Source organism: Zonotrichia albicollis, chromosome 2 (assembly GCF_047830755.1).
Source record: "Zonotrichia albicollis isolate bZonAlb1 chromosome 2, bZonAlb1.hap1, whole genome shotgun sequence".
In the NCBI taxonomy this organism is placed as follows: Eukaryota; Metazoa; Chordata; class Aves; order Passeriformes; family Passerellidae; genus Zonotrichia; species Zonotrichia albicollis.
In genome coordinates this window covers 76,363,614-76,386,671 of record NC_133820.1, presented here as the reverse complement: position 1 = coordinate 76,386,671, position 23,058 = coordinate 76,363,614, and the positions used below count along the sequence as shown (strand labels likewise).

General features: G+C 35.7%; 1 protein-coding gene across 16 annotated transcripts in view; it reads left to right on the top strand.

Moving 5' to 3' along the window:
* PCDH9 (protocadherin 9) overlaps positions 1–23,058 on the top strand; it is a 689,424-nt gene that overhangs the window by 99,658 nt on the left and 566,708 nt on the right. For 7 of the 16 annotated variants that reach the window (XM_026796702.2, XM_014270977.3, XM_014270979.3 and 4 more), the window contains exon 3: positions 11,745–11,843. The exons of 6 other annotated variants lie outside the window; for them this stretch is intronic. In XM_026796702.2, the coding sequence (XP_026652503.2) occupies positions 11,745–11,843 (99 nt within the window). The remainder of the gene's footprint in view (positions 1–11,744; positions 11,844–23,058) is intronic. 3 more of the 16 variants (XM_074535510.1, XM_074535511.1, XM_074535509.1) reach the window with 1 other exon arrangement.

Here is a 23,058-nt window from a genome sequence, read left to right as displayed (position 1 = left end):
TAAGGAAAAGAAAGAAAGGAAGAAAGGATAAGATTAGATACCAACAACTCTGGATCTCGTGGCTAGACTTGGTTGTTGCAAGTTTGATGTCTGGTGGTCAAACGTGCAGCGGTGGTTGCAGACTGGATTCATCGGGGGTGGGGTGTGGGAGCAAAGTCCCCAAAACACAAAGTCCATTGCATTTATATTATGCTTAGTCTAGGGGAAAATGCCCCAGAACCTCCCCTTGGGCTGGGAGTATTACTCTGGGTGATGTAATACTGGATTGTGGGACATTTCAGGAGGTTTTGATACCTTCTAAAATGTTGCAGCTGCAGTGTTAAGTTAGCTGAGTTAGGTCAGTTATGGCCCATCTTGGCCTGTCAGCAGGGTTGGACACGTGTTAATGTCCAGGTACTTCCCTGAAGGGGAGTTACCACAGCTGAGTCACTTGAATAAGGATAAAGAAACACTACTTTGCCTCTCGGGATTTGCCTCTGTCCTTTTCTGGTTCAGCGCCAGCTGTAGCCTGAAGTATCTGCTACGGTTGCCCTCTGCACTTGGGAGGTTACTTTGCACATCAGCAGCTTGTCCCTGATTGTTTGAGCCACTGACATTCCCATCTGTCCCACTTGTGGAGATATTCTTCTCGTTAGTCTTATTAACTTCTCCCTAGACCTGGGATAATTGGACAATAGCACCAACTTTACCTTATCTCTAAATTCCTATGCAGTCCAAATTCCAGTTAGTAGGCATGTTTGGGGAGGGGTGAGCTTTTGTGGTTGCAGGTGAGCAGCTGCATCTTTGCACGGTTTGTGACTGTCTTAACAATGTTTAAGCCATTGACCATTTCAGTCTCTCACTGCCTGCTGTGGAAGAGGGAACCTCATTGTGATTTCACTAACCCTGCCCTTCGTTTGTATGGAGTATTGAGTCCACTCTTTTTGTTTTCTATCATCCAGATTTTTTCTTTTCTAATCCATGTGATAGTGCATGCATTTCCATCCCATGTATACATCCCTTGTTCTGGCTTCTATTTGTTATTTGGATGTTTTCCATCAAATTCTGACCTAGTAGGATTTGTCTAAAATTGTTGTTGCTGGAAAAAAAACTGCAAGAACAAGATATGTATTTTGTTTGAGTTCCTTCATTTACTCTTGAGGGGAAATAAAATTATTTGCCTTTGATGTTTAAAAATGCTCAGTATTTTAAGCAGCAGCTATCATTCCTGCCTCTGAATGCTTATGTGCCTCTGGAGAGAAACTATGAAGTCCCAGGGATGATTCTAACTGCAGCTTCAGTGCCATAGTCACTCCTGGTTTGATTCTTACCATGCATTCACCCTGGGGCAAATGCAGTTTTAGTTTCAGTAGTATTTGGGTTTTATTAATTTTGCTTCATTGTATATTTTCACTTTCATTTCATTCGGGCTTTCTTTTCCTACAGAAAAGTTGTATTGAAACTAGAAAATAAATTAAAAGAATCACTGACGCACTAGGAGACACATAGCCCAATAACTCAATAAGGTTTAGAGATGCTTATTACATATATTCTCAATTTTCATTCACAACATGCAACATGCCAATTCCATCTCTCTTTTGACTGTGCATGGTTGGTAAAATGAATTAGATTTTTTCCTTTCACAGGATGCATTGTCTATTGAGATCGATGAAAACAAACACAATAAAAATTCCAATGAAATGTTATTGTATAGAGTAAGTGGTTGCTTTAAAAGCCTGACTATTTCAACTGCATTAATTGTACAAGGTACAGAATGTAATATTTTTTGATAAAAAAACAGGAACTTCTTTGAATTATTCATGTTTTAAAAATGGCCTTTATGACAGTTATTTTCATAACTCATTTTTACTGCAAGTTTAGCACATACCAAAGCTCCCACTGAATCGAGAAATTAGGATAGTTGCTATTTTACCTATTTTCATGCTTTCTTTTAAAGATAGAACTTCCTTACTCTTAATATTCTGCACATTGTAGTGAATATGATACTTTTCTTCAATTCATTAGTCTAAGATTTTTTTTCTTCTTACACTAGCAGGGTAGTTTTCTAATTAAAAGAGTTTAATTATCCTTTCTCTCCAGTGTGGGGAAAACCTAGGAGCCTACATAAATGGTACAGCCATAATACACCATGAGGAAACTAGTAACAAAATGAACAGTATTAAGCCTAAGATATTTTTCCCTATTTTGGTCTGCAGAGGGGGAGGGTCAGAAACTCTAAACTGTCTCATTATCCTGTCTTTGTTCTGCCTTTTTGGACCACATGGAAATAATTTGATAAAGGCTGTTAAGTGTCTTGGGTGGAAAGAGGGAGTCAGGACTGAGGGACAGGATTTCTCTCTTTATGGACTCAGGCTGCCTGATGCATGCAGATTAGCCTGGATCTAGGTCCATGCTTCTCACATTCTGAATCCAACACTTATATTTATTTAGCAGCTAGAATCCTACTACCCTCCCTGGAAGAATGACTTTAGATCCATATTTATTCATTATTTTAAGAATCTCATTTATGTGATTAAAAAGGGTACTTTATGTGCCGCTTGACACTCCTGTATTACAGTTGCAATGTTTTTGTCCCAGAATACAGACAAATTAACAATTTGTTGATACATGCCAGGTTATATTGCTATTTCCTGACCAAATAAACTGATATAAATATGTTGCTTGTACTACACTTGAATACTGACTCCAAAAATTGTGGTGACATCCAGAAAATTACTCATTAGGAAGAGGTATTTAGAATAAATGAGCTGTAGATTGAAGAAGCAAATGTGCTATAAATCTCATATTTAAATGTGCTTGATTTAATTTACAGTTCTGATTCTGGTCCATCTTCATCTGAATATTGCTTTCTTCTTTGGGATTTGGAACAAAATATAAAGCAGCCTAATAGTGAATATGTAGTTACCTTTGACAGGCTTTTGGGCTTTAAAGGAGAGTAAGAAAAGATGTTTGCCCTAATAAAGGGATTTTTTGAAACAGAAGAAAAACACTAATTTCTAATGAAAAACTGCTAAACATAAAAATTAATATGCCATATGGCAATTATACCAAAAGATAGAATTTATAACCAAATAAAACTGTTGGCTTGTGCATTTCACAGTTTCCTCCATTCCCAACCAGTGTGTTTTTAGAGGCTTTCTGTAGGGTGAGTTGCCCAGACTTCTGCAAAAACAACAGTTTGTCGTTATTGCAGGAGGTGTTAGGAAATCAAATCCAACCGGAGCACCGAATGAAATTACAGACTTGTTTTGTCCCAGCTGCGTGACACATGCCAAGAGCTGGTTTTTCAGTGCAAACATTTAAAGAAATGAATACAGAATTCCATTTGTTCTTCTACTGAATGAATTATCCTTATTGTGTTTTTTATACTTCCACATGCGATTTAGTATTTCAGCAAAGTCCTGTTTTCCCTTCACCTTAGTGAAAATGGTTTTAAATGTCCTGTTTTATTTTAATAAGTGGTCTTAAAATGAAAAAAAGTAACAATCTATATAAAACATGAGTCTGATAACTAAACAACGTTTATCAGATTAAACTGTCTTTAACTGATTTATCAGTGGTAGCTTATAAAAATTTATAAAAGCTTCATATGTGATTTATCATTGTTGGTGCTTTTTTTCTAAAAAAAAAATACGGAATTTCAGAATGATTCAGAAATGATGGTATTACAGAAAATTCTTGTGAGATTTCTTCTTATGTACTCTCAGCTCAAAGAGCCTGCTATTGAATACTCACATCCCAACATGGTTTTGAATTTAAAAAAAAATGTGTTTAAGATCTGTACGTCTCTGCCATCAATTTCCTTTATTATGTACAGTTTTAATTAGGTCACATTATGGAAAGTGTTTCCCTTCTTCTTCCTTCTCCCACCTACTGCAGCTGTTCATCTATGAAAGTGGATGTTTGCATTATCACCTAAGATGGGTGCTCTCAAATGGTGAGGCTGCAGTTAGCATGCATTTTTAGATGGCGTGCATGTAGCTTGCATACAAATTGTAACGTAACGTGTTTGGGGGATTTTTTTGTGCAAGCACCTGCTGAATGAACTTTCTCAGTGTGCGCAGCAGTGCTTACTGCATTCAAATTGTATTGCCATAAAGAGGGTGAGAGGATGAATTTGAAGACGTGAGATCCCCTCACTTCCACTTAGGCATGCAGCGTGACTCTCACAAGTAAGTTGGCCGAGATCCTTGAGACATGAAAGGGAATTCTTCAACAGGAACAATGGTGTTTTTATTTGGCAGTAGGAAAAGATGTGAGGGAACACAATTAAGCTCCATACGCTTGTGCTGAATGGCTTGATTCAGCTATGTTAGTTCACTGATACTTCACTCCTGTTCCTGTGATTGGCATGGGGAGGAATACAGGAGAATGAGTCCATAGATGCTGTCTTCACAAGGACAACTTTCTTATCTACAACCTGTCAAATTCGCTAAAAGCTAACGTCAGTGAATTAAACCCTTTCTGAGTGTACTTGTGCAATTTGTTCATCAGTTCAGTTCTGTGAGCAGGACACATCCGTGAATGTCTTCTGTCTCCCAGGCCTCTCCTAATTTGCCGTCTTTGGCATTTAATGTCAAGGAAATAGTATAATGCGGATTTGTGAAAAATATTTTCAGCAAGTTCATGCTGATATGGAATTTCCCTGAGAGGCAACATTAATAATGGGTTGGCACAACACATTTGCTGGAGTGGGTTTGATGCCTTGATTGAGTTTCCGTGGTGCGTTTGTTGTTGCTTTGGGGAACGTGTGGATATTGGGTTCAACAGACCATAGAATTTTGAATTAACCTCTCTTTTTCTCTTCATGAATATAATGGCTTCACAATCTGTTCTTGCTTTGGCCTTTTATTTAAGGGAAGAAGTGAAGGTTTGATTTAAAACAAAAAAACTCTGCTATTTTTGAGAGCATTGTGAGGAAAAATAAATATGCATAAGGAAACATTGATTTCTAAGAATCTTAGACTACTTTCCCCAAAGAGTTTCCTGCACTGATTCTCCATAAAATATTCATTTTAGCCCTACAGTAGAAAAGATGAAAACCATTAGCACTAAGTTCAGAATATGGCAGCTCCTGTTTTACCCTTTGTTTAGGAGAAGCCTATGATGACTTTCAAGAGTTCTGGTAAATGTTGGCAGATGTCTCATTTTAGGTAATTTCTCTTTTTCTGATAAGTGTAATTGAATAATGTAGTTTTATAAGATGAAGACTGAAAAATAATAGATTTTTTTTGTCTTTTTAATTCTCTGTTGCAATGCTCAGAGTATGTACTGCTCGCCTTTTCAGTCAAGGAATTTACTCTGAGGGTCTCAAAACACAGAGTAGCAGTCTGATCCTTTCATTATTTCCAAAGCTTAAGAAGTTCCTTTAGTGTGTGAATGTGTTTGAAAGAGCTACACACTTGGATGGGAGAGAGCAACGCTGCTAATAGAAGATAATAGTGAGATGCTGTATCTGTATTGCAGAGTGAAAAATGTCCTCAAGTTAACTCAAGGGAAAGTTGGTATAATACCTACTAATGTGGTGATCTGTAAACTGATACAGGGTGAGCAGTATGGAATGGGTTTTATTTAATTATGGCATAATTGCTGAAGTACATAACCATAGCACATTAATTTTACTCCTCAAATTGATATATTACAAAGAAAGTAAAGATTAAATTTATTCTTCAATATTTCCCTGTGTTTAATCCCTTTTTGCTTATCATGACACACGTTCTAGTTACTTTAAATTACTATCTGCCTTCTTTAGCTCAATCTATCTAAAGTTTTTAGATATAAACTTTGAATTCAAAATTAAACAAAAACAAAAACCTGTGATATCTTTTTTTTTTTTAAAGAAAAGCTGGTACAAACAGTGTTCCAAGTTTATTAGTTTAACTCTATTTTAATAGCAAGCCATTGGCATATTCCTGAATGTTCTTTCTGGGCATGATTACAAAGCTCTTTAGTGCTTTAGTGATTTGTTTCCAGAAATCCTTGTTGAAAATTGTGTGGGTTTTAGAAAGTGAGTTAAATTGGGGAAAATTAAATTAACCTTTGGGACAGCCTGTCTGTATTCCAGACTGGCAGCAAATGATTTGGGTGAAATTTATTTGCTCTAGGAATTAGCTGAAATGATGGTGATCAGAGTTTTAAATGTTCAGAAAACTGTGTTGTAAGACTTGTAGAATGCTTTTTTTTTTATTTTTATTTTCCACTGACAGGTCCAAAAGTGGCAGTTTCCATCCCTTGTTTATAAAACACTACACCAAGCATAAAATGGTTTTGCATTGGTTATTGTATACACCAGGATTTTTCCCCAAATTTTCTTGTTCTCACTATTTTAGTTCCATTTTTTGTGACATGGAGTAAAACAAGAAAGAGATAAATTTGTCTTTGCAACAAGAAAAGCTTGAAGTGCAATAAACACAGGGTGAAACTGAAGGAGTAGGGGGCACTGTTTTTTCATGAAATGGCTTAATATTCCTTCTCTTTTTGGTCTTGCCTTTGCACCTACCACAGGCAAGAGACTGAATTGATCTTGCGTGGACCTAATTTACTGAATGATCATCACCTGTTGCTCTAAGCAGGGCACAAAGAAATGAGACTCCCAAGAATCCTTTAAAAAGCTGAGAAACATTTTTTTTTAATACTGTCTGTTCCATTATTTTTACCTGTAATGGTGACAAAGGAAAGTTTTGTCAAAAGTTGTCATGATGTTTCCAAGCCTACACAAAAAATGCCAATTTTTGCATTCAAATAGAAGGTACTTAACTTGTGACCATATGGAGCAAAAGTAATTACTGAGGATGAAAGACAAATCAAGACAATTAACATGCTTGGGTTTTGTCAAAGAGATAACCTATGGCACAGAATACTGCAGTTCAGGTTTCATGGTGAGGGTTTTGGGGAAGGCATCAGAGTAGTGATTTGAAAGATTTATTCATTTATTGCAGTGACAAATGCAATGAAAATTTGTTCAGAGGCTTGCTTTATAGTCAATTGCTTCTTGTAACTGATCCATTTATCAGGTATTTGACTAGGAGGAACTCAGTATAATATTGTATTGATGTAGATCAGAGCAGAACAAAGTATGTTGAATTTCACAGGGTTGGCTATACAGCAGAGCTGAATATCAGTGTATCTTAAATATCAGGTATTTTCTTTAATATGATTTGCTACCTGTTGAATATGATCTTTCTGTCACAGACCATAGTAATTTATAATGATAAATATAAGGAAATTGTAGATATACAGAAATAAAGAAAAGAGATTGCTCTGAATTTTCTTGTATGATTTTCGTCAAGGACACAATAAGATCTGTATTCACTGTTTTGTGGCAGAATATTAAAAACTGAGTGTTTTAGAGCATATCTTCACATTCTCTCTGATCTAGACAGTAAAAGACCAGTTCATCTGCATTGGATAATACAGCTATGCAGTCACATTATTTCTTCCGTTGTTTTGTTCTCACAAATAAAAGCTTTCCAGGGAAGTTTCAACTTTTACAGTCATTAAGAAAATGCTCTTAACAAAAGACCCAGTGAAAGAGTTTGCAACTGGCCACGCAGAAGTAATTTGCAGTGTGCAGCCCTTATTTTTTATAGTGGGTACTTTGATGCAACTCTGAGAATTAGGGGCGCCATTCAATCCTCTGCTACTGCAGGTTCTTCAATCCTGAGTGAAAGAAATCATTAATTTGGCATGAAACTTTCTTTTACCTGGGTTAAAAATGAAACATTTTGCCCAATTCAGGAAATGCTCCAGCATTTTTCCATCCGTCATGGCGCATTGCTTCCTCATTATGGCTCAGTGTATCTGATAGGAATCTGGGGACAGTGAGAAATCTGGAATCCAGTGTATGTTTGTACCTATGTTGCAAGTCTCCACATCACATTCATCAGATTTATAGTTATATTTTTTTTCTGAATATCTAATTTTGGGATAATGAATAGTCAAGCCATGTTTTAGATATGGCTATGCGATTGCTAGATATGGCTCTACAGTATCTCTTTCCTTGCAACAATTTTTCTTTAATGTGAGATTTGCGTGGTACTCCCCTCTGAATGTTTCAAATATATAAAGTAAGAAGATAGCAAATTACAGGACAGAAATTGACTTTTTTCAAGCCTTTCTTATCAGGGATGACATTGTAATAAAAATTATGGAGTATATCAATAAAATACTGTTGTCTACTTGTGAAATGGTTGAAATAGTCTGAAAATAGATATCATGCACTTAAAAATTAAGAATGTTTTGGTAACCTATAATAAAAAATAACGGACTCAATTGGAAAAGTAATAAAGAACATAAATTTTGTTGTGTGCAGTTAGTGTTCTGAAATGGTGTGCTGTACCATGCATTTATATGACTGCACAAATATGTGTCCATTAGTTATGCAGTTATTGTGATACTGGACTGATGATGAGAGCGTGAAGACAGAAAGGGTAGGTTGCACCTACACACAAAAGGTTATTTTGTAGTTGACCTCATTGACATAACTGTTGACCTAGAGCTACCAGCGAAGCTGTGGCATATTTTGTGATTGACTCGCCTGAGAATAGCAGCAACTTGTCCAAGAGTTGTGTTTTTGTTTTCTTCTTGTATGTCAGAGAAAGCAGCCTTAATTAAGATTTGTGTGATGACTGTAGCTGAATTTTTCTTCATTTAGTCAAAGCCTTTAAATTTCTTAATAGTGCTGTTTATAGTATGCTAATTTGAGTTAATTGTACTGCACTAGATGAGACACTGATTTAGAAATGCTTGTAATAGTCCAATTTTGAGTGGAAAGAGACCCTTTCTTGTTTTAATCTTGTAGGCAAGAATTGTCTGCTCTGACCTGCTATTCATGTAATAAATCATTTTTAACACTGGCACAGGTGTCCTTTTGAGTTTAAGTATGTTTTCTATTCATGTTGTCTGCTATTTTTTTTTCTGATGTATGGCTCATTATCACATCATTCTCTGTGCAAGTATTTTTATAACATCAGTTTTTGCAGACATTTCTACTTTCATAGCTGAATTTCCTATATTCATTTTTGAGTTTTGTATTCAAACTGTATGCATGAGCTTTAAAATACCATATTCAAATCACTCCGGCAATTTTTCAGTGAAATTTGAATCTGTCTGAACCTGATTTATTGTCCAGTCTGGAAACAAATGGTCTGATCAAGTAATGGTTGAGAAAGTAGCAAGGAATTCTAGAATTCTATAATTTCAGATATAGATAGCTACCTCTGGCATTACAGAGGTGAAAGCTTGTCTCTGCAGAAATGATTTATAGTAGTTCTTAAAAGTATGGTATTTCTGCTAGACTGTGTGTAAGAAAATACAAGAATTTCTCTTTTTAAAGTTCTCTTCTGTTTGAACTGAAAAAAAAAAGGGGAAAATAATATAGTTGATGATCCAGTCCCTTCCAAGGCAGGATTAGGATACCTAGGTTGTTCCTGATAGATTTTTTTTTCTTAAAGACACCCAACTGTGGGAATTCCAAGGCTTTCTTAATAATCTGTTTTAGTGTTGCAGTAATTTCTAACTGTTAGAAATCTTTTCAGCATCTTGGCACAACTGAATTTCACTTATTCTTTATCACAGATAAGACATTCCTCTTTAGATCTACCTTTTATACATTAAAAGATTGCTATCGTCTTTATCTTCAGCCTCCTCTTCTTAAAGCTTTAACAATCACGTGTTTTTAAATCTCAAACGGTTCCTTCTTGGTGAGATTCATGATGGTTTTCCTTTTGACTTTTTCCTATTCATTTCCTTCTCTTTGAGCTGCCCCAAACAGGATAGAAACAATTCATCTTGAGTTTTCCCAAAAGCTGGAGCAAAGAAGATTTATCTTTTGTATTGTGCAGGTATTTTTCAGTTTTACATATCCAAGGTATGTTTCTTGCAACAGAACTACACTTTTGATTTATTTCCAGATTGGATTGAGATTGGATCTCTAGATCCTTCTCTGAGAAACTTTTGCCTACACAGTTGTGATATCTAGATTTGCTCAAGCCCTTCAGAAATTTGCATTCTGGCTGACCTTTCAACACACTGGCAGGTCCAGTATTTATGTGTAGTCTTTAAGTGCAATAAGCACTCTCTTCACAGCTTTTTTGTTAAAACTTCAAACAAGCCTGTTAGAGGGGAAAAAAATGTAAAAGATAACTTTAAGCAACAGCACAATCATGCTTGCACTTTGTGTACAGTTGCCTAATCAGTTTTGAACCCACACAATACTATTAGCACTCAGACAAATTTTCCATTTGTTTTATATGCAGGAGGATTTTCTATGAGGCAAAGGGTATGAACATAAATGACCTTGCTTGCAACTCACTTCTCCACAAGGTCTGTTACTATTTCGTAGAGACATTGAATTCCGACTAGATTTGTTCTTAAATGATTGACTAATTCTTAACTGATTTTTGACCCTTCTTATGTGCTTTTCATATTGAGAGCTACTTAAAAATCATATGGTTTATTTGTTCCAGAGCTTTTCTAGGACTTAGTAGGTGACAGAAAAAATTGTTATTTCTAAGTTTCCACTTTTTTGAAAGATGAATATTATGTGTTTGCTTTTTTGGTTTTATTGATACCTCATGTGTGCTCCCCAGATTGCTTTCCTGATGGTTCTGAGATGGCTTTACCAATTCTCTAAGTACCCTAGGAGGAAGTTCATTGGGCACATCTGGTCTAAAAACTAATTTACTTAAGTACTCTGTAACCTTTTCTGTCTGTATTTTTTAATTGAAATCATTCTTTTGTTTTTTGTATTAATTATCCTTGTCCTCTTCTCATTGTTGACCTTTCTAATTAAAACATGCAAAGAAGACATTAAATGCTTTGGCCTTCACATCTGTTAGGAACTTTTTTTCTTCTGTTGGATAGCAGTACAACACTTTTCTTTGTCCTCCTCTTAGTCACTTTGAATAGATTCAGTTTGATTAGTGCAGGGTGCAGTTATTTTAATTATGTTTTGTCCTCCCAGTAGGCCAGTTTAAATTTCCACAGAAGGGAATTTTTTTTTTTCATTGAGCTTCCGGTGTTCGTGTTCATACCAAAAATTGGATTGCTGGTATTCCTGAAAACTCTTATACTAATAAATACACATTATTTAAACTGAAGAAAAGAAAAAAAAAAGAAAAAAGCATTCAAGCCTAAACCAGGGAAAGTCAAACTGAAGAGACTTGACAGTTTTGTTTGTGGAGTGACACATTCAGCCCCTCATTATTCACACACAATGGAAGTGAACACTTCGGCAATTGGAAATCACTTTGGCATCATCAGTCAGTCAGAGGATTTGACGGTGTGAATGTTTCTGATTCTCTAGCCTACTAAAAGGGGACTTTTATATTCTGGAAAAGATTTATTGCATTTAGAAATTTTCAGTCTTGCCTGTTCTACTGTGAGACATGAAAGCATCATGAAGCATGATATTAACATGGATATGTTAAAATTAATCTAACAAGAAGAACATTAATATCACAATCTAAGCTCTTTCAGGATTAACTTGGACTTATTCTCTTTGACTTGCTTAAATCCCATAACTGTTTTTCTTTAATATAATCTCTTTAGGTCTACTCTTGGTGAAATTTTAAAAAATAAATGCTTAGCAGATATTCTCCCTGGGACAGGACACATGGGAATGGCTGAAGATGGTTTAAAGCACTTAAGAGAGCGGTCAGATAGGGAATTTTCACTGAGCCTTTAAAATTTTCTCATGAGTCTGAAGCTGAATAAGGTTTTACCATTTTATGTGCAATTTTCAGGCTGCCTATGAGTCGAAGATTGAGAATGTTGACAACCAGGAGAATACGGTTCCGGATATACTTTTGTCTTCAGGTGGGACAAGAGTGTTGAATGTGATGGTAAATACTATCTACTACTACTCATATTTACTATTAGTCACGGGGAGGAGAAGCTATCTAGCTGCAGGAGACTGAGATTTACAGTGCTGAAAATGTGTTAGTCCTGCATTAAGGAACTTCAAGGCAGACTCCAGAGCTGGAGGAGAGATTTGGCTTTGCTGTGTGTGTGTAGCAAGGAAACAATGTGAAATAATATGGTTAAGTTGAATCTTTCAACTTACAGTATATATTCTTCAGGATGCCTTAATCAACTTTATTTTGTTGGATCTATAAGTAAAAGGACATAGAGCATCAGATACTCTTGTGAAATACTCTGCTATATGTTTTGTAACCAGACAACTTAGAAAAAAAATTTACTTGTTGTAATACATATTGTCAGTGATGTTAGTGTACTGTAAGCACTGTCAGACATTTTGCTAAACCTGTGATAACTAAGCATTATGGCAAAGATATCTGAATTATTTGTGGGTTTTCAATAGATTAAAGTGTAGATACAGTATTTTCTAAGGGATAGAAAATATAAGACTTTGGGGTGACTGTAAATGTAGTCCAAGACATTAAAAATACTTTCAAGTTAGCTATACCTAAATAGCATACAGAGCTTTTTAATTTGTTTTTTAAATTTTAAATTTTGTTGTTTGAATCCCATGAACCGCTTGCTCTTGCTTGGTTGGGTATGTCAGTTGGTAATTTGCTGTAGGTAGCACAGCAAGTGATACCCATGAAATGTTATAGCCTTGGGCACCTAAAATCCATGGTATTTGTTAGCATCATCAGACAGGTAATTCTGAGCGTAGATAATAGTAACTTATCACAGCCCCACATAACACAAGGATGAAATCAGTCTCCCCAAGCTAAACCTAAAAGAGCTGACAACATATGCTTAGAGTATATAATCTGTAGCTTTCATCATTCTATTAATTAAATACTGTTTTGGCTAGCATCCAATTACAGACAAACAAAGCAAAAAAAACCCCAAAAAAAAACAAAACCAAAAAAATCCAAAACCTCAAGCGACTAAAAACTATTTCATTTTATGACTTTGTATTCCAGAAAGCATACTGAATTAAGCCTTCCATTGGTGCCATACTTTCAAAATTGTTTTACTGTCTTCCAGACAATGTGTATTTTTTCCCACTAAATCTTAAAATTGAGTGGAGGCAGGAGTCCTATCCACCTTGTGATAACTGAAAATAGCCTACCTAAATAAGATCACAGATTTCATTGGTTATATGGGGCTGTGTAGCAGGAGAAGACTTTTTCCATACCCTCCATTCTTCTTAAACCTCGTATGTGTCTTTATTAGGCTGTGTGTCATTACCCATGAAACTCTGTTGCAGTTATCTGATGATTAAATTGCAGGTTTGTGCAAATACATATAATTTATCTAGTGCTGAAACTTGGTGCAGAGAGCGTGCTTTGGAGTCAGCCTAGTTCTTGCAGTAGAACGTGAGCAAAAAATTGCTTGGCAATCAAAATAAAACCTAAAATTTTAAAGGGATAAGTATCCAGTATGTGCCACAGTACATGTGTAAACATTGTTTTCTGACTCAAACACATTAATTTCAATAACCAGTTTTCCTCCATAATAAAATTACATTTTCCTGTCTTTCTCTACCTGTTTATCTACTTTAAGTTCTAGATATTAATAATAATTTTGTATACACAAATGTATCAAGTAACCTCTGATTTCAAATTTTTTACTTTTAAAAAGGAAATTGTTGAAGACTAAGAAATTTATGAAAAACTACAACACAAACCTTCCATTTTGTTTCGTGCAGTAATATGTTCTTGATAACATAATACTGAGAACAATTGTAGACAGATTTTTACAAAGAAAATGAAATAAATCCAACCAGTTCTTTGGACCTTTTTGGCCATATTTAGAGAGAGGCAGCTTAGTGGTTTAGCTTGAGCCTGGAAATTAGGAAGAGCCCATCTAGGCCACAGTATCAGGGCTGCAACATTTGCTCGGTGTATTTGAGAAGGACTGAAATGATTGCAGTCCTTCTCCACCTACATTCACAGGGTGTTCACCTAACATCCATTCCCACAGCAGTTGCTTTCCAATAGATTTTTTTTTTTTTAATGTAACAAATTGTTTTTTTTGCTTTTAGAGTCTGTTGCATTTTTTTTTGTTTCAGTTTGATATTGTAACTTTCCTACATAATTCCGAGAAAGAAATAAAATAAACCAAACTGTATGAACAATTACTGTTACAGTAGATATTGAACATGCTATGTCTGGAATTATCAGTGCATAAATCATCATCTTAAGAAGATTTTTTTGTCATGAGCTAGAATTCAGTGAAGTAGAGCTTAGCCCTTTGAAGTGTTAAGATCTGCTGATCACATTAAAAAATGCTTCCTCTTATTGATTTTATTTTTCTTGGAGAAAATAGTGATAAAAATGGGTCCTAGAATAAATTTAATTTGTAAGTTTTTCTCTATACTGCATAAAAGCATCCATTTTTCAACTGTTAAAAAGTTGATGGTCTTATTAATTTTACTGAAAGTGAAAACTTCTGTAAAGTTGCAGTTAAGTCTCTGGTATAACTGTAATTTTAGAGTGGTAAAAAGACAGCTAGATGAATCCTAAATGAGAGAACATTGCTTTCTTTGTGTGTTGATACTAAGGACTCATTAAATCTCACATTGGGCTTGCAGGCACTGCAGAAGGACAGACATTTCAGAGATCTCCAACCTCTTAGGAACTTTGGAGGTTAATGAGCCATCCCATAGTTATTACTTTGTGTTTTATCAAGGGTTTGCTCTGGGCTTTTATTTGATTTCCAGATTATAGTGTAATCTCCTATGTGTGAGCATTGACAACATCAACTTTACAAATGCTCTATTTTCCAATACTGGTGGGCTATACCAAAATACTTTAATGCTCTTTGAGACCTTTATGATTCTCCAAGTATCCTAACATCATTAAACATTTCAGACAAGAATCAGCAGGGCTTTGTCTGAGACCCAAGAACACTTTGGCCAGGGTAAAGTCTGTCACATTAGGATCTGCTGGGTGTATAAGGACCTCAAAATATTCTATTTTCTAGTGCAGGATAAATAATGCTTCGCTTTCTACAGAGCCTGCAGGCCAACTTAGGTCCCATGCTTGTCTCAGAAGTGTCCTGGTTGAGGTGTTTTGATGTCAGGATGAAGGGGAGTTAGTATGGGGAGTATATTTATACGTAAATACCTCCTCTTCCTTCCCCTTATCCTTGGCAGCCTGGAGAGGCCAGTGGGGGAGCACTGCCTCAAAACTAGAGAAAAAAATGAAAAACAGGAAAAAAAGGAAAGAAAAGGGCTCAAAAAACTGTATTATGATATTGCTGGAGGATCAGAATTGAATAATTTTTATGTCAGCTGGGATCTTTCATTGTAACTGCTATCATGTTTGTTTCTCCAAGACAAAGTTGTTAAAAAAACCCACCAAAACCATGATGCTTCTTTTTCTGCCAAGTCTTCTAAGGCCATCATGATATTGTGCTAGCTTAAGCTTCAATTGTTCTAACTAAAGCTTCCATTAAGGAAGTATATAAGAAGATATTTAAATATCTGGAAAACATGAAACCACCTCCTCTAAAGCAACCTAGGAGCACCACCGCAGTCATTGGTGTTACACCTTTAATGTAGTTTGTTTTATCCAGAATTTTCATGGAGACCTGTAAAGCGTAGCAGTAACATCACCACTAGAAATGATGATTGATCTTGTGCGTGTTATGTGTTTGAAGTAGCAGGTCTCTGTCTGGGGAAAAGGAATCCCATTCTTTATACAAAACACTTAAAAAATTTTCCAACTCCTTCTTTGAGTTTTTTATCAGAAACTCAGGGTCAAACCTCTTCAGATAGAAGCATCCTTTTGGAGAATTACAAACAAAACTCAACACTGTTCCTCTTTGCATATTCTGTCTCATACTCTGCAGATGTCTGTCCTTTATTTAGAGACTTGTAATCAAGACTCTCATCTTAGTACTTCTGATTAGTTCAGTAAACCCAGAAAAACAAAGCAGCCGTGCTTTTTCTGAAAATAGATCTATCTTTTGAGGTAAAATGTATACTGGAGCTCATTATCTTTGGAACCTAAGTAAGAAGTTGAAGAATGAGAGTCAGTTGAGTGAACGTTTCTCTTGTGTGGGGGAGAGGATTAAGGGAGCAAGGAACTAAAAAGACATTTGTTTTATAGCAATCAGGCCTTCTTCTGCTGACATGCAGTGTTTTTCCACTCCAGTTGACATGGTTAGACATCCTCTGACACCCTCAGGGATGTAAATCAGAGACTGAGAATTTTAGACTTTTTGTTGTCTGGAGACATGTACCTTGTATTATAATGATTATTAATTTTTCCCAACTGTATATTTGCTTAGATGCACGCGTGTTTAAATATATGTAAATATATATCGCCCCTCAATTCTTCAGAAGGCAAAAAACTTCAATATGTATGTCTTGTTAACATTTTGCTATACATCTTCCAGAGGTGTACTAGGAACAGCCTGCTGTACAGCTGTTCTCCTCCAGCTGAACAGGTTCATAGGGAATGAAGAGCTTAGAGCAATTTGTAGGCAATGAAGCAAAAAGAAAAATCCACAAAGAAGCAGCTGATGTTAGCAGCTTTTAAAGAGAATAAAAGGAAAGGGGAAGAATAGGGAGACAAATGTAGAACAGAGGGAGAGAATACGATTTTGGATGAAATCTGAATTACTGTTTTTCAAAACCAAAGAGAAGCTACGGTGCTTACTTTCATAAGCCACACTTTATCCTTTCATGCTTTTTGCTGCCTCCTGAACAATATCTGTGCTTACCATTCGCAGACACTAAGCCAGTGCTTTACCTTCATTGCACAAATGGCTGGGAGCTCAAGGCTGGCAGCCAAAATTTAGTGTTAGAGCTTTGTCACCGACACACACCTAGAACTCAGTCAGGAAGGTGTTTAGGGCATGTTCAATTTTAAGCACATGTTTAAATCTTACTACTTGCCATCACACTATTCTGGAATGAAACTGGCATATTAAACTCTGCAAACCAATCTTTCAGTGCCTGTTCCCTTATTTGTATGCCAGGAATAATAATGCTTAATTCCTATGTGTGTTTAGTAGCTTAATTCAGGGTGTTTATACACCACTCTAACATGAAAGAATTGTAGTTCATTACTGTATTTCATTAGCATTCATAGGAATTGTTGTGTATTTAGTTCAAAGAGATATACATCTAAATTTTCTTGGCATAATACAACTGAAAATTTTAAAGGAAAGACTGTCTATATTAATTGTCATTAAATCAATATCAGAGTCAAGTTCATCTCCTTAATACAGAAATCACATGGAGTTTACTTTCAAGTGGTCCTTTAGTGAATTTTTATTTGCTCTTATACAAAGTAAGTGTGAGATATTCACAGTCAAAACTATAAAGCAATATACAGTTCATTTCCAGCAGGACCTGTGACCTAAGGAAAGCAGTGAAGTGAAAAAAAACTATGAACACAGTATAAGAGCAGCTGTGAGAATACAAGATATTTTTACTTAGACATTTTCATACAGGCGTTATTTAGAAAGAAAAGAAATACTTCATGGTATATAGATAATCAAATAAATCCTTAAAGAAAATAAACGTATAAGAATAAATTAAACCACTTTAAAATATTACGCCTGCTGTATTTTTTTAAAATGTGTTAGTGATTTTAAATTCCCCATAAGAGTACATCTGATGTTCCTGAGGTATGTAATTGATGGGATGCAGTGTCATGGCTCAGAGGGACCCATTATTATATTTCATTGGTTCGTTTATTGCCCGAGGGTGAGAAGAGGCACTAGAACAACGTGTCAAACTTACTTTTAACCTTTGGTCTTAGAAGAAGCTAAATTAAAGGTTTAAGTGTGTTTTAAGTTATCATCCTTAGACTTGTCTCTCTCCTTGTCTGTTTGCAACCAGCAAGCATGAATGTTATCCAGTTTTCAGTGTCAGTTTCTTAGATTGTGTTCCACATAGACCTGTTGTTTTCACAACAGGTCCCTTCATGCTTTTTCCTCTGCTTTGTGTGACAAGCTATAGGTTGTGTCAGCTAACTTCAGTGATTCCTGCTTAGGGGGGGAAAAATGTGAAAAAAAAAAGAGAAATATTTCACTTTTGAGTGACATGAAAAAAGGATGAAACTGGCATATTTTTTTGAAACGTACACAGGTCACAGATCAGACAAAAGATTATGGCACACATGCTTGGAAAGAGGAATAGACTGTTTTGAAATACTGGAGGAGGAAATGGCAGAACATGCTTTTATTGCAGAAATATTATGGGTGTTTGTCAGTAATTGCAATGCTGCTGAAGCTTGTTCCTTACTGAGCTTCAGACAAACTGTTTGTGTAGGTCAGACAGAGGGCAAACCAGGCCAAATCACACCTGAGCTCTAGAGAAGACATGTGGCTGTGGGCCAGGAGATCAGGGAAGTTAATTTTACTATAAATTTGGAATTAAACCTTAGCTCTGTATTTACTCCCACTTTCCTGCCTGCATCCCCTGCCCTCAAAGTCGTCAGTCATCAAGTAATGTAAAAAGTAGTGATGGATGCTGATGGGCTAGGGACCACAGTGATGATAGCCTTCCTTTCTTCCCAGAGGAATTTGTGTTTTGCAGTATTAATATAAGGATGTTAGTGTCTCTTGAAAATAAAGAAAAAATTAGAATAATGTAGAATAAAATGATGTGGAAAATACTTTTTTTTAGCAGCTTTAAGATTTAAGGAAGAAGCTCCAAAAATCCATTGTAAGCCAAGAAGACCTCTGCTCTGTTGGGTAAAAATATACGTATAAGATCCTCTTATGGCTTTGTCATTAGAAACATGTGCTCATAGCACTAAACCTGTGATAATGCACATTATACTACTGCTAACTGCTTAATTCAAGTCCATATTCTTGAGTTCAGGTTAATTATTTTATTTTCTTTGTCTGACAGTTTTTTTGGGGTGGTGAAGGATGGAAAGTGCTGAACTCTCTCCTCACAGACACTGATGTCACTGATGTCCTAGCCTTCGCCCCTTACACATAATTCTGCCTGTTGTTAGATCTGAATAAAGCCAGCTCAGCAACAAAGACAATTATTTTGAGAGAAGATTTATGTTACAGCTCTTTATTTCACTACTGAGGGATTTTTTTGTGTTTAGTGGCTCCATCTTGGGAATCCACCTAATTTCTTGGCTGCAATGACCTTTGTGTTTATAATGTTTTATCCGTTTCCAAGCACTCAGTTGGAGGTGAATGCTGTAGTATTGATATAATTATCATCCATTCATGTGTTGGGAACATAATTTCCTTAACTCCCTGGTCCCTCTCCATTTTAAGCTTTTCTGTAATGCATTTTACTGAAATCTAGAAGAAGTATTAGGTTTGTTGCTTTTCAGATAGGTAAGAGGTTTTATGATTTTAGGCTTCTCTTTTAAATATGTCAGTTTGCACTTTTTATCATTCTACATGATTTTTCCTGTGCTAGAAGTTTGAATACGTATCTATTGGGTCTATGATTGTGTCAGTGTTTCCTTATTACTAAAATAATAGTACAGTATTCTCTCTTTCTTAAATGCTTTTCAACCACAAATCTAAGTGTACTTTGTAAAGAAATTCAGTAGTTAGCTACAGTTTACATGTTGGGAAAGTGAAGTAAAGGAACTGCCTCAACTTAAACTTAGAAAGCTATGATAGAACTGGACAGAGAGGCCACATTCATTACTCTCTTCTGCTTCCAAAAGAGTGAGGTTATCATACTCCCATGCAGACAAAGAAACAATTCTTAAATGCATGAGAAACTTTTCAATCTCATTCCTTTACCTTTAGGTTTTTGTTTTGTTTTGTTTTGTTTTCCCTCAGTTGGATACACTGCTTATTTTTAAGGAAATTAACTGTGAATTAAAAAAAATAAAAATTGATGGATTTCTCCAAATATTAGCACACTCAGTTTAAATCAAATTAATTTAAATTAAAGCTTCATATTCAAAATATGTCTACTTGAGAATAGCCAGGTGTAACTTTATTTTTGTTTTGGATTTGGCTTTTGCTACTTTAACAAGGATTAGGGCCTTTGCTGTGCAGGGTTGTCCAATAATGTTACTCATTTATTGCCTAAATAGCATTTTACAGCATAAAATGAAAAAAAAAATTATATCTGCTGCAAAAACTTATACACCTTCTTTTGTTGTGACAGTTCTTCCGATATATTATTTTAAATAAATAATACTTCAAAAAAAATCTACTTCATTAAAGAAAACTCCAGTCAGTTAACTAGTGACATTTAAATGGATTAGTGCCATGTTTTCTGTGTGATATTTCCTGATAGTCAAAGTTTAACAAAAAAATACACACCAAAACATAGTCCCTGTTTGCAACTGAATTAGTTTTTTGGTAATAATTTACTGAAACTACATTTGGTTCACTGGAAGCTTATTTACAGAATTAATCTGTAAAAATGAATCTGAAGTGGATTATTTAAACCTAATTAAGTCCTTATATAGATGTTCATTCAAAATAAAAATTGCCTTGATTTGGTTTAACTTAACTCCCTTCCAAATGAATTACGACTCGCAGGGATTTAATATAGTTTAAATAATCAACTTTAAGAACTAAATACAGAATAATTTTGCTGCATGCTTTGGTGTATACAATGTGTCTGGGAGAAATCTGTCTGACTCTTTCTCAGATGTCAGCACAGATGTAGACAATAACTAAATTTAATAGGTAGTCTGAAGTCTTGCAAAAGATATTAAATTTCTTTGAATTTGGAGGTGATATTTTAGGAGAGGGCAGGATACAGACATATAAGCTCTTTAACAAGTAGGAATTTAGGATTCCAGGGATGTAATATCTTGGTACCTGCTTCCATTAACTGTGGGAGAATTCTAGTCTGTAAGGCTAACTTTTGTTGAGGTGCCCATGGCCCCGTCCCCTGGGAAGGAATACATTGGATAGGATCATCCTCTGTGTGCAGTAGGAAGTTATAACTTGGCTGGTAATTAGAATTATTTGTCATTTATTTAGAACATGCTAGTTCCCTTATTCTGAAATTTCTATTTGTATATATTTCGGTAATAATCCTGAATGACCAATACGGTATTCATGAGGTTCTTTGACTCTGTGTTTTTTTTAAAGGATGGCATTTCTTTCAAAAATTTAGAGTATCACTGCTCTAGGTTTGTAAGCAACAGTTGCCTTTAAGCAGGCATAGGACCCAGCAGATTCCTAAAAGAAAACGAGTCCCATTTCTGCCACAGCTGTGCTGTGCTTGAATGAACATGGAATCTTGGAGGAGCATAGAGGCATGGTTGAAATGAAGAGATCTTTCCCATGAGTGAGCTTCTTAGTATTTAAAAATGAAGTCTCCTATGGGCAGGAGAGACTTGCGTTGCAAATGATGACTGTCATTAGAGTATTCAAAATAACTTCCTCCTGTCCCAGTTTTTCTCTGCCAGTTTTGCATGATGTTGCATGATTCCAGTACTTTCCCTTCAGTTTTAGTGGATTGCATTTTTTCACATGACACTTAGGAACCAGCATTATTTGAGGAAAAAATATTTTGAGTGGTAGATGATATCCCCCTTAAAGCAACATAATGAATGATGCTTGTCTATGATCTTACCTTGATAAATTTCCCAGTACATCAAGGATGTTAACAGAACTACTCCAAGGTAAAACTGCTGTAAGGGCTGGGGAGGGGGAAACTCCTGAAAGTTAAGTGAAAGACTGATGGTTCTGTGTATACATTAAGTACACAATAATTCCTGATATAGGTGATATCATTTTCAAAATATCGGAAACATGATTGTCTTCTTGATTGATTTTTACATGGTGCAGTTTAAAAACTGGGTTTGTTTTTCTCTGCTTGCTTAGTAGAAAACATCAGTGAAAGGAAAACTATCACTATAACAAAAAGCATCACAGAAATGTTCATTTCAACAATACTAACTTTATACACTGATTGTGCTATTGGATTTTGAAAGAAGAGAAAGGAAAAAGAATCTGTGAAATAATAATAAAAGGAAAGCAACAGTTCTGAGAACTGAGAACTACCTGGTAATATCCTTCACATTTCACCTTTATTTGAAACACAGCACAGAACCATGATGATATTACTGGTGCATAAATGTACTTCTTTGCACATACGGATCAACTCTGGAGTAACTGAAAAAAATTATAATGGGGAAAAACAGAGTTAAACTGTGCAAGCACAGAACTGAAAACACACATTTGATACTCGCAGAAAAGAATCCCGTCTGCTGAGGGTCCCTGACAGGATAAACCAGCACAATCTGCCTTGCAGTATCTTCTCCCTCATCCCCTGGTTCAGGTCCCCACCCTCTGCTCTTCTGTGAGCTGTTGCTGCTTGCCAGGTCCACAGGTAACAAACCATACTACAAAAAGGTAGTTAGTACTTTTCTTCTGGCTGAGCAAGCTAAATATGCTGTGGGCTCAGATGAACTCCAGCACCTGCAGGTCAGGAGGAATGTGAACTGAGCCTAGTGTGAAAGAGGAAGGGGAAAAGGGCAGATTAAACTGCTTTTGCATACATTTGAACATTCATAAATGTTCAACTAATGCAAAAATGTTTGTTGTCTGTATAGGTACATATTTGTGTCATTCTTACATGCTCATGCAGTACATCTGAAATGATGTATCTGTTTACTTCCCATCCATAACTTTGGAGGTGAAAATGCTTCTTTCTTTGTTTTTCCATGGGGTTTTGTGTTTTTTATTTTTTAGTTCAGCATGTGTAGTAAATATTTCTTGGATAAATATCTTCTGAAACCTCTGAATTATTAAAGCATAAATTAGATGATTTAAGAGCAGAACATTGTTTACAGAATTGCACTTGTCATTGCTGGAGAGGTAAAAGAAATAATCCTGCTATGTCAGTAGTCTCTTGGGAAGACCTTACCTTCCTGATATCATCCATGTTTCTTGTAGTTCAGAACACTTGTTAAGCTGAAAGGGGGGAAGAGAAGTGCATGACATTTATATTTGTTGTAACATAAACTATTTCTTATCTCTCCCCTCAGTCCCTCTCCTCTGCCTCCCTTCTGTCTCCATTTACAGCTTCACTATCCCTTCTGCCTACTGGGACCGTAACCTTACTGTAACTTTTCTTCTTTTTTGCTGCCCTCTGCATATCTAAGGCAATCTTTTCTTTTTTTTTTCCTTCAATATCCTCAAACCGACCCCCCCCCCCCAACTAACCCA